General features: G+C 39.6%; 1 protein-coding gene across 2 annotated transcripts in view; it reads right to left on the bottom strand.

Moving 5' to 3' along the window:
* Positions 1–861: 861 nt before the first annotated feature.
* Positions 862–16277, bottom strand: part of DPF3 (double PHD fingers 3) — a 326786-nt gene continuing 311370 nt past the window's right edge. For both annotated transcript variants that reach the window (XM_069731279.1, XM_069731290.1), the window contains 3 exons: positions 5756–5868; positions 5042–5123; positions 862–1066 (listed from right to left, as the gene is read on the bottom strand). In XM_069731279.1, coding sequence (XP_069587380.1) covers positions 1005–1066; positions 5042–5123; positions 5756–5868 — 257 coding nt within the window. In that variant the 3' untranslated portion in view covers positions 862–1004. The remainder of the gene's footprint in view (positions 1067–5041; positions 5124–5755; positions 5869–16277) is intronic.

Here is a 16277-nt window from a genome sequence, read left to right as displayed (position 1 = left end):
GAAATAATGTTCCATGGTAAAACGGTCAACTTTTATTATTGCCTGAACAGAATGACAAATTGTAGTTTTACCATAAGTAACTGAGGAACTGATTCAAAAGTGAAATACAATAACATGTATGTGTTCGTACAAACAAGGGCCCCTACAAGTGTAGAAAAATATCAATACAGAAAAAAGGTATATTTCAGCTCACCCTTAGTTCATCTGTCCGATGTGGTAAGTATCAGACCGAGCACGGAAACAAAGTGTTGCTGCCACAACACTGGTTGACGTGTAGAGAAAGAAGATGTGGATCCAGCTCCAGTATCCATTATCAGATACTGAGGACTAAGGGCACACTTGTTGCTCGAAATGCGTCCAGTCGGGTGCTGGTTGCTCTCCGTTACCCACCATGCCGGTCATGTCTCAGCAGCATTTTAATGTGAACTAATAAAGTTTCCACATTTTATTCCTGGAGCTAGATCCACATCTTCTTTCTGTACAGAAAAATATCAATACCTAGTAAATACAAGTAAAACAAACATGATTGCTGAACCTTAATATGAAGAAGTCAAGTCCTATTAAGCGTGCAGAAGGAAGGCAGGAGCAAACCAAGGTTATTAGTATTTATGCATTAGCAATATAACGGTACTATCGCCCTGAATATTGTTGAAGGTCTTGCACTTGTTAGACAAAACCATGTCTTTTTAATCTTTACATTTTCGCATTATTCTACCAAATTAGATGTTAGTAACTTATATAATTCGTCACTTGGATTTGTTGATGGAGAGGCAGAACTGCAAATCATTCTGCTCACTTATTGAAGATCACTGGCAGCTTAAGGTTTGTTTGTTTTTTTCTATGAGTTGCAGTCCATATCCAGTATCCATATCTCAGTGGCTATCAGTATTCGATCAGTGAAGCACAAAGCACAGTGATTCTCATAATGAGGATGATGAAAAATATCCAGTTGTCATGTCACTGTAGGCGTTTTCATTTCCATCATCTAGGCATTACATGTACTCCTAGTCTTGTGGAGAAGAGTCTTCTCTTACTTCATTCTCACACAGATGACAGCTCCAACTTCCTATAGTGTAAAGAAAGGAATTATTAAACAAATCACACTGAAAATGTGAACCTTATTCCCTAATTATTTACAGTAAAGTTTTCCGCCAAGATTAAGCCTTTTTCAAGAGGAGTTCAATCCAGGAGGAAATGTTGATTTAAACAATAGTTAAAAATGAAAACTTTACCGTCTTCTCTCATTTTATTTAAAAAAGTGTTCCCTTGAAAATTTTTATTGGCTAAATCTGTGTAAATGTACATGTAGTGTTGTTGTATTCCTACAGGCAATGATTGCCTTTGTCCCTGGTTTCCAGTGCTGCTCTGGTTTTCTTCCTGGTCACGTGATTATTCTAACTTGTCCTCTAACATTGGGCTCCATGTTTGAGCTGGAAGTCACTTTTACAATATATGTTTACAGAGCCCCACTCTAAAGCTCCACAGACTTACATTATAAGGCCACGTTCAAACCTTCAGTATTTTACATCAGTATTTGCAAGCCAAAATCAGACGTGGGACAATCAGAAGAAGAGTATAATAGAAACACGTCACCACTTCTGGATTTATCACCTACTCCTGGTTTTGGCTTACACATACTGAACATGTGAATGTGGTCTAAAAGCGACTCTTGGATCAAACATAAACCTCAATGTTAGGGTATGTGTCCACGTTCAGGATTGCATCAAGATTTGGTCAGGATTTTATGCAGGTAAAATCCTGACCAAATCTGCACTTGAGGTCACTGGCAGGTCACCTGCATTGTCCTTGCGTTGTTTCTGCAATGTAAGGACATGCTGCGTTCTTAAAAGACGCGCCGCATGTGGGTTTTTGCGGGTCTGCCACATGCGTCTTTTAATGCACAGTGGAGACGGGATTTCATGAAATCCCCTCCACTATGCTGTAACATCTGGACGCTGCGTTTTTGACGCTGCGGCTCAACGCAGCGTCAAAAACGCAGCATTTCCTGAACGTGGAAACATACCCTAAGAGGACAAGTTGGGATAGAAGTCACGTGAGTGGAAAGTGAACTGGAGCAGCGCTGGAAACCGGTGATCGGTGAGTGTATTAACGTGCCTACACTACACCATATACCATATTTTTCTGACCATAAGACGCACTTTTTTTCCTCCAAATTTGGGAGGAAAGTGTGGGTGCGTCTTATGGTAGGGATGTAGCATGTGGGGAGGGGGTCAGCAGTGAGTGGGATCGCAATGATATCCCAGTTCAGGAGGCAGAGAAATGTCCCCACTGTGGGGAATCAGCTGCTGGGGAAACCAAGTGGTCCCTGATTAAGTGCAGTGAATATTCATTAGCTACTCCCCGCCCACCTATCAGCTGAGCAGTGAGCCAGGAGCAGCAAATGAATACTGCACTTAAGCAGTGACACACATGGCTTCCCCAGTGCTGATTCCTGCAGCAGCTGGGGAGATCCGTGTGTCCGGGGGAGGAGGAGGCAGCAGCAGCAGGGTCCGGGGGAGAGGAGATCGCTGTACCTTCCTGGGCTGGAGCTGAGTGCTGTGCAGTGTGCACAAGGAGGACCTGTGATGATGTCAGAAGTGGGCGGGCTGGAGCATCACATGGCAGCACAGAGCCCTCCCTCTTCTTGACATCATCACAGGTCCTTCAGACTCCAACACTAGAATCTGCTGGCTTCCATTACCTGTGCTGTGGAAAGGCAATAAGAGGGAGGGCTCTGTGTGCAGTCATGGGATGCTTTTACCTCACCACAGTGGCTGGCTGCCCCAATTAAGAGGTTAGTCTCTCCAAAACACAATAAAGCACTCTGCCACTCCTTTAGTGAACTATAACTCCCAGCATGTCATAGGATCTGCAGGACATGCTGGGAGGTATAGTTCTCCCATGGGATTTTAAAGCAGCACTCCAGTGTTATTTTGCAGTGCTGGAGTGGTGCTTTCAATATCAGCCCTGCGCCCCCATTCTTATACTCACCCTCCAGCGTCTTCATATAGTACTTTACAGACACCACACTGGTCCCGCAGCTTCCAACATAATAACATACTATTATATATAATAACACCACATATAATAGTATGTTATTAAATATTTTACCACATTTTTTTGCTTCAAATATTTTTTTCCCTATTTTCCACCTCTAAAACCTGGGTGCGCCTTATAGTCTGGTGCGTCTTATAGTCCGAAAAATACGGTACTCATTTACACAGGTTAAGCCAATATTAAGGTTGATGGGAGCGCTTCTTTAAATGCAAGAACCTTAATACACTGTAGGTTCTTGTATGTAAATAAATGATATGAAAGACTGCACTAACGTTTCCATCTTCAGCTACTGTCTATAAAACAGTGGCAAAATCCTAATAAGCATCACTGGTTTTGGTGCATATTTTATACTATGCCATTGCAAAGGGTGAAATCTGCAATGACAATATCGTAATGCAGAATGTGGATAAGATTTAGGCCGGGATCACACTACAGTGAGATACGGCCGAGTCTCGCAGGTTAAAAACAAGCTCTGGCACCGGCACTCCAGAGCGGAGCGTGCGGCTCCATGTATTGCTATGCGGCTGTACGCTCCGCTCTGGAGTGCCGGTGCCAGAGCTTGGTTTTAACCTGCGAGACTTGGCTATATCTCGCTGTGTGTGACTCCGGCCTTAGGCTGAGGCTACACAGCAACTTGTGTCACGGAGTTGCAATCCTCAGACAAGTTGTGCGACCAAAGACGCCATTGCATGGCTAATTTAAAGCTGCAATTTGCCTGTAAAAACTGCAAAATTGCAGACAAGTCACATTGACGTCTATGGCATGTGAGTTGCGTGCAATTAGTGATAGAATTTCCTACTTATTTGGAAACATTTTACTAGTCTGTAATGAAGTTGGAGTAGGTCACATGTTGTAAAGGGACCATTAGATCTTTGATTGTAAGGCCCACTGGCTTCTTCTATGCCTTGTTGCCCACACTGCTGCTGCTTTGCCTCAGCCCGGATAATAGCCCTACATTTCAGGTAGGGCTAAAATCAATCTCACGGTTCAGAATTAAGCATAATTGAAATGGCGACTTATTCCATAATTCTACTAATCTCCTAGCCCTAATTTGATGGTAAATACCTCACCACAAAAAATACGATACATCCACAAGTATGCGTGTTTTTGAGGGTCATAGGTTTTTATAGCAGAGAATTTCTGATGCGTTTTTAATAGTTTTTGTTGACTTTCATTAGCGTTTGCCAAGTTTCTGCCAGTAAGGTACACAGCAGTTTTTATGTGTATTTGTGCTGTCCGTTTTATTGATTACAATCTTTTTACATGTCCATTTTTTCTAGAAAAAAAAGAACTCTACGTGTTTGGTCTGATCTAGGAACCAAACTCGGTTAGCAAAAAAAACAGTATACAGGTGCCATCCTTGCTGCATCTGTGTACTGTGCGTGACTGGTTGCTAGTAAAAGCTTGAAAGATCTCCACTGTTTCTCCGTTTTTACATGAAACAAAAAAAAAAGCACAGAGCAAAAAGAGAAGAAAATCGGATTCAGCACACTGATGACCTCTCCATTTTTTGCATGTAAGTAAAACGCTTTCATTTGGGTTTTTGTAGATTTAAATCGATTCCGCTCCAAAATCCACAGAAAAACAGCTTCAAATATTAGTGAACAAAGCAGCAATATAGGCCTGTTTCCCACTGAAGTTAATAGGACATTTCTTAAATTTGTCAATTCTTGATACATTTCTGCTTAAAAAATGCTTCATATGTGACTGCTGAATCAATTACCGTAATGAAGAAAAAGAGCTGCAAAACACAAAACGCGTGTAAAAAATTAAGTGCGAAAAAACGAAAAAATTAGTCAGGTTTTTTTAGACTTTTTTTCCATTTGTGTGTGAATTGTTTAGTCCGTAAAATGCACTTTAAAAAAAAAAACCTCAATGTGAACATACCCTAAGGATCAACAGAAACCTAATGGAGCACAATTATCACTAGAGAGAATACATAAAGTAGACATTTATAAACATTAATATATCAACAGTACTTCACCTTCTGGTGGTTCATCCATTGGAGGACTGAGGCAATACATGTGATATCCACGGTCACAGTCATCACAGAACAGAAGCTGCTCCTTCATGAGGCCGACATGCAGAAAATATTAATTAAAATGAACAAGGTACAAATATTAAATATCTTTCATACTACAATGTTTTGGACATTAGTTTTATGTTGAATTGATCTATTCAGTCTCTACTTAGAACTATGAAACATTCCCTTTTCTAAAACAATTGATAGTTTCCGAGATTGTCCTGAAAGACCCGATCTACTAAAGTGGTCTAAAATTCAGCCCATTTATCAAACTGCCTAATGCTGGTGGATAAATCTAGTCTACTCTAAGTTCATGCCCTTTGTTAGTTGGTTTGCTTTTGTTCCACAACGTTTTGACAATTTTTGCCACAATTCTGGAGCTCAGGACGGAGATTGAGGCCATGCCCTTTCTCTGTCACTTTCTCTCATAAAACATGGTAAAATATTATTATAATGTGTCTAGAATGCATAATAAATGCGGCACAAAGCAGGAAAGACAGTTTGGGCGCAAATTAGGCCAGATTTCTGGCACATATAGCTTAGTAAATCTGCTTCATTGTCTGTTATGCAGAAGCTTGGTAAGCCAGTGTAAGATAGTGGTCAGACACTTTTTAACTTATTTTTAGCATTTTGCAAAAAATAAAAATGGGAAAACTATATATTTTTTACACTCACATCATTCTCTGATGTTCCACAAATGATGCAGGATTTGCATTCTATGCATTGCCACTGGTAGGTTTTCACAGCCTCCGTCATATTGACCGTGAACTGCAGACAGGTTGGGTGACCTGCAACACAAGGAAACAACAACAATGTCAATTTTCAAATGCATTATTTTTTCGAGTGATCCTGTACAAACCTTAGTGCAACGGGGTGTAGCTTAATAGGGCAACAGCAAGCAGTAACCCTTTTGCTGCCAGTAATGTACAGCTCCACTCACACTCACAGGCAAAGCCAGTGTTTCTAAGCTCTTAAAAAAACAACAAAAGAAATAGAATGGCACTGCAACATTGCCGAAATCTGGTTTTTTTTTATCCTTGATTGATTTTACAGTAGTTTATGGTTAAGTACTTCAAGTACTTGTGCCTTGTTTGTTATCTTGCAGTGTCCATTTTATTTACAAGAGTTCGGAGCATAAACATATCACAACCATAGTATGCAACTTTCATACTAAAACTGAAAATCAAAAGTTTAATTTTCTAAAGCACAAAGGAAGAAGCTGGGTACAAGGGAAACTCGGTTTGAAACTTTGGGCTGCTGGCATGCATTTCCAATCCACATGTTCTAATGATGAAGCACCCAGAGGACATACAACGTTAGAGGAAGGTAAAAGCCAAGTGTCCGTCTGAAAGAGAAATCAAAATACATAAGAAAAACTGATTCTCCAGACATATAATCTATAAGGACTGGTACCAAATAGCCAGTAAACCTTGAAATCTGTTGCTGGTTCCTTGAGTTTTGTGTTTTCTTTTGTTGTTCTTTTTGTGGGGTATTAACAAAAAAACAAAACAAATTGTTTCCCTAAAGGCTAATTTAAACAGTTGTCATTAGAAGATCACCTTTCACAGTGTACTTGCAGTGTTGTGTGCCTGTAATTTATCCTTTTTCATGCTCTATAATAATAATACATAATATTAATATTCTACACACTATTCCCGCTGTGAAAAGTGATAGAATCTTCTTCAGAAGCTTCGGTGTTGGCTTGTAAATGTGCAAACGTGAACAGAGTCTTAACAATATGATGAATAAAATGATATACTTTGTATTTCTCATGTGAACAGTATGCTGTGTATCTCACTAAGGGCTTATTCGCACATCAGTATTTCATCAGTATTTGTGTGACAAAACCAAGAGTGGAACTTACAGAGAAAAGCTATAATTGAATGTAACTTCAAGAAAAAAAGTTTACCGCACTTCCTGCAATGAATGGGCCACAAAAACACACACAATATCAACCAGCTGATTGCTTGTCTATGCCCAAAAGGAAACCGGGCGCTCATTCATGAAAATAAAAGTAAGTGTCCAGACAAATGAAAAGAATGAAGAGCACTCACCGTCCTTAAAAATTCCAATCCTTTATTGTGACATACGGAGTCTTGAGCGGGGAAACAAGGGAGAAGGTGATCTGCAAACGGACGACAGCCGTTTCGCGCTACCGTGCTTCCACGGGTCCTATAATTGAATGATTCACCCCCTGTTCTGTATTTGGGAGACACCCCTGGTTTAATTTTGGCATACATATACTGATGATAAATACAGATTAGTGACAAGAAAACGTGCTCAGATAGCATCTTATCCGAGCATCTGGGAGTGCTCGTATATTATGTTCGAGTCCCCGCAGCTGCATGATGTGCGGCCGTTAGACAGATTCAACACATGCAGGGATTGCCTAAGGCCGGGATCACACATACATGAGATACGGCCAAGTCTCGCAGGTAAAAACCCAGCTCTGGCGCCGGCACTCCGGAGCGGAGCGTGCAACCACACAGCAATACATGAAGCTGCACGCTCCGTTCCGGAGTTCCAGCGCCAGAGCTGGGTTTTCACCTGCGAGACTCGGCCGTATCTCGCGTATGTGTGACCCCGGCCTAACAAACAGGAAATCCCCTCCAGAGTGTGCTCGGATAAGACGATATCTGAGCACGTCGTGCGCTCATCACTAATACAGATGTGTGAATAAAGTCTAACAGTACCTTTTTCTTTGCTCCCCATCTTGTAGTGTATAGCAAGTGCCGAGACTTGGGGTAACTGGCATCACATGCTTTTACGCACCAGGATTATGCGCTAAACCATATATATATATATATTTAGACTATGACTAGGTACCAGGAGAGTCATCTGTTCATATTACACTTCTCACAGTATGAGATTTTGTTATATCATGTTAAATCATGCGCACACGGTGGATAACTGCTGATTTTCTGTGTGAAATGCTACAAAAGTGTGTGGCGCTGAACAGTCGCCATTAAATTGCTAATTCTGTATTATTGCAGTTTTTGTCTGATTTTTTTCTCAGCACTCAGACATCTGTTAATCACATACGTGTCTATCTGTGTTATGCATGGATAGAACATGTACCCATTATAGACTATGGGGCTGTTCACATGTCCATGTTTTTTTTTTGACTGAGCGGTCTGTAAAAAAAACCATCGCAACATTTTTTTTAAAAATCTGAATGCTCTCTGTGATTAACGTTAGTAATTAATAGGAAAAGCTTTGCAACCTATTTTTCCATACGTGAAAAGAACTGATTAAACACTGATGGTAAAAACTGACCAAACACTGATTAAAATAGGATGAAAAACACTGATGACACGTGGGACAGTTTTTTTGGCGTGTGTCAAAAATCAATGACGTCTGAATGAGGCCTACGGCTGTGTTCACCACATGTTAAGTTTTTTTTTTTTTTTTTCTTATTTATTTTTTTAAGTTATTGTGAAAAAAAATCCAGTTCAGCTATAATGTGTGAACTCAGTTTAAGGCCTCATTCAGATGGCCTTGGGTTTTTTTTTGTTGTGTGTGAAAAAAATGAACAGATTTTCATCAGTTTTTGGTCAAGGAGTCAGTTTTTACCTTCAGTGATTGTCTTGTAAGCAAAAATAGTTAAAAATGACAACCCTCCTCCTTCCCATGACTATGTTAAAAGCCGTCTGCACATGGCTAGCATCCATGTGCCATCTGTGGTGTTCAAGAACCCATATTCTTGTATGAGTGATTTTGCTCCATGACACAATCAAAAACAGGGTACTGTGATTTTCATTTCTTTTGCAAAAGCCCGGTCCACAAAAAGCCACAGACATGTGAATAGCACCATAGACTATAGGCATGTGTCCTATCCATGAAAAAAGAGACGTCTGAATAAGGCCTTAAACGGATTAATCAAGAAAGTGATTGTTCTTTACTAAAGTTGTAACTTTTTTTCCCTTCCACAAACGTATCATTCTTTATTATACCATTTTGATCAAATTATTTCCAATGTATGCAATGTAAAGGAAACACGGGACTGTAATTTATACCACAGCAAAAGAACATTCTTTTAGACACAATTTTGTTATTTCCAAACTAAAGAGATTTAATTTGTTTTGCTTGTGAGCATATTAAATACAACTTTAATTACATAATTACTTTGGCTAGAGATTATTCCAAATTATTTAAACCATGTCGAAATGACGCATCTCTCTTGACACCACACAGTAAATCAGTGTAAAGTGACGCACAAGAAGCAATGGGATGAACACACAACACGTAGAATTCAGACCTACACAAAGGAATCAGCTAAAGACACAGTTACAACTTCTCGGCGATGTCATTTGACTGTCTGGTCTGGTGAGGCATATAGTGGACAGACTTTACTATTGAAGTACATACAGTAATATCATTAATAGTGCTGAAAATGTACACAGGAAGAAATCATATGTGTGTCAGTATTGTAAACCCAGAAACATAATTATCAACAGAAAAAATAATTTATGATGTATCACTGTAGAAGGAGGAGAACAAATTAGCTTACAGTATTGTCACACCCAATCAAAAGATTAACAATTATTACATCTTGCTACAATGTGACGATTTATGAAACGGTCTGAAATAAAAATGTCTTTGTTGGCCCATAGCACCCAGTCACAGCACAGATTTAATTCCTTATAGTGCTTCTGGAAAATAAAAGCAACACGGTCAATAGTCAAAGCTATAGGGCAAGAAAGACCTTTTTTTTTTTCTTTGGGACGATTTCATAAAGTCAAATGCCCCAACACACAACTTTCTCCTGCGCTAATAAGTTTGCTACAATTCATTCATGTAAAACTATGATCACATTACTTTTCTCCGTTATGTTTGTTATATGCATACGTAGAAACGCTCCCGCCACATATGCTAAATGGATCTTTAAAACCATATTCATGGTTCATGCCAAGAGTGACCTTTTCGCATTCATTTGGCCGATGCACAGCAGCATACAATGTAGTCTTCTGTTGGGAGGGTTTTATAAAAACACACAGGTCAGTCAAACGTGGGATGCAAGGAACCTACTACACAGCATGTGCACAAGTGTTTTTAATGCTTTTTTCCCACATGTTTTTGTCGCAGAAATAATACATCATTTTACAGAACCAGCAAAGTAAATAAGATTTCAGAACTCTCATTTGCACGCTGTTTATCTTTACCTGCAGTTTCATATCTGCAGAAGGTCAATTCTTTCAGCATTTTTCACACATACAGCTGAATAAAAACGGTGCATATTTTACGCAGCGTATTTCCTGCCAACAGTCCAGTACCTGCAACCAATTGTTCTACAGCAAATACTGAACATGTGCACATAGCCTTAGTCTGGAATCCAAAGTATTTAATATGTTGTAGTAAATTCTGTACTAGAAGAAGAATTGAGTCTATAAAATCAAACTCTTGATTTTGAAAACTAGTCAGTTTTACCTATAGCACACTGTGAGATTCTAGATTTTATTTACCCCAAAGTACATTTCAACAGTAGAGAGATATCGTAATTGGACTTTTTCCTTTGGGTAGACTGACCATTTTGACAAAACTGGATTTACACAGAAGATCAATATCAAGTTGTATAGTCTTCAACACAAAGAATAGGTAGATACGACACTCAGCAGCTGGATTCACTTTATTCATTGCATGTGCAAAAATAGGTGAAAGGAAATGCTTCACATTTATTTTCATCTGTTTTTGTACTTGTGCCTAATAACAGGATTTTTACTTTTTAAAGATCCAGTTGGTCAGTGCCGTACAGCGTTGGACTGGAGTAGCTTGGGCCCAACAGAGAAAATCATCCTTGAGGCCCACCATACTTAAGGGGTACTAGCTGCAGAGTCTTCCCTTAGCTTCAACCTAGTCAAGATGATATTCATTTACCTGTCCAAACAATCTGTCCAAACAATCATTTGACAAACCAGCAAAACGCTCATTTGTCGGGTGCAATGATTTTTATGCTTGATTTAAAAACATCCTGCAGCAGATAATTTTGTGCAAACAATGATATTCTATAAGTACAGAAAGATTGTTTTAGACATGTATTGTATTAGACATGTGCAACGTACACTCTCTAGACTCATGCCACATACACACCAGTCACACGACACATACACACCAATCACACACTAGACACAGGATACATACACACCAGTCACACACTAGACATGCCGTATCTACCTATTCTTTGGGTTGAAGATTGTGCTCGGTCACTATACTGCTCACGATACGGAGCACCGTCGACTGATTACTACAAGCCTGCTATTAGTTTGTCGTAGCTCAGCTGATGTAGAAATGAAGTTAGTGCCGACTAACCTATTATATTGAAATCAAGTTGTATAAAGTTCTGTTATAAAGGGAAGGTGACCATAAATATAAAATATGCTATATCGCCTAGATAGTATACTGTATATATCCCTAGAGCTAAGTCACCACAAGACTAGTAAAAATGAAAGAACATTTAACTTTGACTTGAAGCAGTGTTGCAGTCACTAGGACAGGCTCGTTTGAACGTCACACAGTATAGGAAAGGCACCCACTACTCATTTGTTAGATCCTTTCCCTTCAGTTATGTCATAATACGGAAATAAAGCTTACATGTATGTATGTGCAGAGTGTTTGGCAGCGCTTTGAACGCAGCAAATATTCGCTCCATCCAAAGTGCTGCTGGCTTTTGAACGCAGGTGATTCTGCATGTGTGCATTAAACCGTGCGCAATCACCGAGTCCAATACATTGTACGGGCGACGCAAGACTCCGCAAGATAGACATGCTGCGGTCTGGAAAAATGTGCTGTATGTCCGTCTCCATGGGTGATCCGCAGGCGTCTCAGCATGAGCAGATTTCTTAAAATCCCATCCACTATGCTGTCACATCTGGATGCTGCGGGTTGGACGCTGAGGATGTACGCAGCGTCCAACCCGCAGAGTTTCCTGACCATGGGAACATACTCTAATAGCGTTGCTTCTGCATCACGTACTTGGATTAATGCAAACCACACTCTGTTGAATGGGATAATGGCAGAAATGTCTGCTTCAAACTTACCATGTGTGAATGCACCTTAATAGTTTTTTAATCTTGCAATTTTATTTGCTCATGTAAGAAAAAAGCACTATGTAAATATCAAATGTCATATACAATTCACACTATTTGGAATATTTATGTCTCTTCCTACATCTGGTGATCAGCAGTTAAAATCAAAGGGAGTCCCATCACCTGCAAGTGGAAACCAACCAATCAATAGAACTGGGTCCATCCAATAGTGCCAGACCCTGTGGTCACAGTATGGCCGAAGCTCAATCCACCTGCACTAGGCCTTTGGCTATAAAATTCTAAAACAAAATAATGTGGTAATTGGCCTCCGCGGTCGGCGGCGTTTCAGAACTGACTGGCTCATACCCTTAGCCCCTTTTTCATACTCACTCAGTATCAACAAACATTTAAGTAAAGCAGATGCTATAATCATATTAACAACAGACATGTTGACCAAAAATTTATGACAAATGGATCCAGCATGCAGACGAAAAAAAAAAAACCAAGCCATAGAATACTTTTTTACCCCAGGGAGCATTCTCTGGCCTAAAAGTCCTTAGGCCAGCTGGCAGTCTCGTAAACGAAAAACCGTGTCCCCTAGCTCCCTTACTCCGCTAGTGCTAAGCACTATCCATCAGCTACTGATGGGGGACTACTAGGGGAATGAGGACCAGAGCTTATCCTTACAAATAGAACTGGTGTCCTTATACAGGGTCTCCATTATCGTTGGGCATTTGATTTTGAAGTGATATTGTATGCACGGGGCTGTAGAGTGTGGCTTCCTTTGTCCTCACATGCACAACTCATTTTAAAAAGTACTTTAGCACATAGACTGTATCATTTTGTTAAAATTGCAGTGAACTTTCATTGCATCATTTATAGCATGGGGTGTCCAACTAGCTGCTTTTAACCCTTTCGCGCCAAGGCTGGTTTTCACCTTCCTGACAAGGCCAATTTTTTCAAATAACTATTTGGTAATAACTCTGGAACGCTTCAACATATCCCAGTGATTCCGATACTGTTTTTTCATGACATATTGTACTTTATGTTAGTTTTAAATTTAATCACAAAATTGCCCACCTTTAAGGCTGCCATCACACTAGGAGTATTTGGTCAGTATTTTACATCAGTATTTGTAAGCCAAAACCAGGAGTGGAACAAATAGAGGAAAAGTATAATAGAAACATATGCACCACTTCTGCATTTATCACCCACTCCTGGTTTTGGCTTACAAATACTGAGGTACAATACTGACCAAATACTGATAGTGTGACGGCAGCCTTAACAACAGAATGTATTTGAACCGAGGTGTGTTTGCACCACTGACAGATACATCATTAAGGGAAATTCAGTTTATTTTTGCACTATTAATATGCAATTTTTTAGAAGGAAACTGTACAGCAATATGCGTTTTTGCACAATGACTGGGTACTGAATTTTGCACTATGCACTTTATTTATCTATCCAGCCAGTGCATTCCTTTTAGTCTAGGTGGGCAACCTCTGTATCACATTGTATATTAAATATTTTGTGTGATTTATTAAAACGGAAAATAAATATTTTGGATTATACTCTAGTTCTCATTTTGTTGTCTCTAGTTTTAAATTTAGGTTGATATTTTATGTGTTTATTCGTAAAAATATCGGAATTCGGGTGAAAATGTGAAATTTCAGGCAGGTGTTCAGACACTGTAAAACGGTCAGTTCTCATGCATTGCAACGTGTGTACTGCAAAGCATGAGAAGTGATCAGAGAAATAAAAGGTGACTTTTTGCATATTACGGTAATTTTTTCCTTTTTTTTTTTTTAAATCAAAGAGCCATAGCTTTTTTCTTTTTCCGTCAAAATAGCTGTATGAAGGCTTATATTTTGTGAGACAAGTTGGTTTTGAAAGACACCATTCATGTTACAAGTTAATGTAATGAAAACCAATAAAATATTGTACACGAGGTGAAATAGTAAAAAAATAAAATGCATTTCCAACATTAACGGTTTAGTTAAAATGACCTGGCAACATGATTCTTCAGATCAGTACAATTATGTTGATACGAAGCATGTACAGTATTATGTAAAAGTTTGGGCATCACTGTCAAAGTTACTGTCATTGTGAACAGTTAAGAAAGCAGAAGATGAAATGATCTCAAAAAGGCCTAAGGGCCTAAGGTTAAAGATGACACATTTCCTTTGTATCTTAGGGAAAAAATATATACCGTACTGTATTTTTTGGATTATAAGATACCTTTTTTCAAAAAACAATTTTGGGAAAATAGCTATGGGTCTTATGAGCCGAATGAAGTTAACTGGCTGCGGTGGAGCAGGATCCCAGGGTTGCTGCTGCAGGAAGCTTCTGGAGGCAGCAGGAGTGGGACGATGCTGCAATCCCCAGGCTGGTAGGAGGTGGTGTTCGGTGGTGTGGGGGGCTCAGCTGACATTTTGTGAAAATGCGGGAAAATGGCTGCCAGAGGCAGAGAATGCGCAGATTGAGATCTCGACACAGAGATCTTGTCTCCCGAGATCTCAATTGTGCATGTGCCACCTTCGGAGTCCATTTTTCTGAAGGCCACCACATTGAACAGCATGGAAAGTGTGGGGGCTCTTGGCTTTCACAAAAATGTCAATGGAGCCCCCACACTGCCGAACACCACCTCTTACCAACCCTGGGCCCGCAGCATCGTCTCACTCCTACGTCCAATGAACACCAGCTCCTACCAGCCTGGGGCTTGCAGTATCTATTGCCTCCTCTGCCACCAACTTCCTGTCGCAGTGATCTTGCCACTTGGGACCTTGTTGCACTGCCACTGCCCTCCGGGTAAGCTACCATAAAAGTGGATTATAAGACGTACCACCATTTTATTGATAAAATGTTTTTTTTTAAATTTTGCTCCCAAAAATTTGGAGTGCATCTTATAGTCTGCAAAATACGACATATTTTCATCTTTTACATTTTAAAAATTGCAAAAAGGAAAATGGGCCAATGCAAAAGTTAGGGCACCCTTGGAGATTTGTGTGCTCAGATAACTTTGACCAATGTTTCAGACCTTTATAAGTCTGTTAGGGATATAGCTTGTTCAATATGATTGTTAGGAAATGCCCTGTGATGCAAATTTCCCAGCTTTATAAACCCCAACCCCCCTCTAACCTTGCGCCAAAAAACAGCAGCCATGATTTCTTCTAAGCAGTTGTTTAGCACTCTGAAAATAAAAATGGTGAAAGACCACAACACAAGAAAAGGCTATAAAAAGATAGCAAAGCATTTTTAAGTTGCCCTTTCCTCATTTTGAAATTTAATTAAGAAATAGCACTTAACAGGAACAGTGGAGCTCAAGATAAAGTGTGGAAGACCAAGCAAAATTTCAATGAGAGCTGCTCGTAGGATCTTGACTACAAAGGACCTTCTGTAAGATTTAGCAGACTCTGGAGTTGTAGTACATTGTTCTACTGTTCAGAGACACTTGCACAAATACGGCGTTTATGGAAGAGTCATCAGAAGCAAACCTCTCCTGAATCCTCTCCATAAAATGTAGCTTCAGAAGTAAGCGAAAGAACATCTAAACAAGCATTTTGGAAACAAGTCTTGTGGACCGATGAGGTTAAAATATAACTCTTTGGCCACAATGATCAAAAGGTATGTATGGAGAAAAAAGGGCACAGGGATCATTTCACGGGTAGAGGGAAGAATGGATTCAATGAAATTTCAATATATTTTTGAAACATAACACCAAGAGGATGGCTTCTACAAATGGATAATGATCCTAAACACATGTCAAAATTCATAATAGATTACCTCAAAAGGTGCACGCTGAAGATTTTAGAATGGCCCTGACAGTCCTCTGATCTGAACATCAATGAAAATCTGTGGCTAGACCTCAAAACAGCAGTGTATGCAAGATGACCCAGGAATCGCACAGAATTTGAAACATTTTCCAAGTAAGAAAGTATGAAAATCCCTCAAACAAGAATTAAAAGACTTGGCTGGCTACAAAAAGTGTGTACAAGCTGTGATACAAAAAGAGGCGCTACTAGGTACTAACCATGCAGGGTGCCCAAACTTTAGCATCGTCCCATATTTTGTAACTTTTAAAATGTAAAAAAGTAAAATATAAATAGTCACAAAACGGGCATCTTTAACTTTAGGCATTTTGGAGATCATTTCATCATCTTCAACTTGGTTAACTG

This window comes from Ranitomeya imitator, chromosome 1 (genome assembly GCF_032444005.1).
Source record: "Ranitomeya imitator isolate aRanImi1 chromosome 1, aRanImi1.pri, whole genome shotgun sequence".
NCBI classification, from domain to species: Eukaryota; Metazoa; Chordata; class Amphibia; order Anura; family Dendrobatidae; genus Ranitomeya; species Ranitomeya imitator.
Note: the sequence above shows the minus strand (reverse complement) of the source record. Positions and strands in the feature narration are given on the sequence as shown.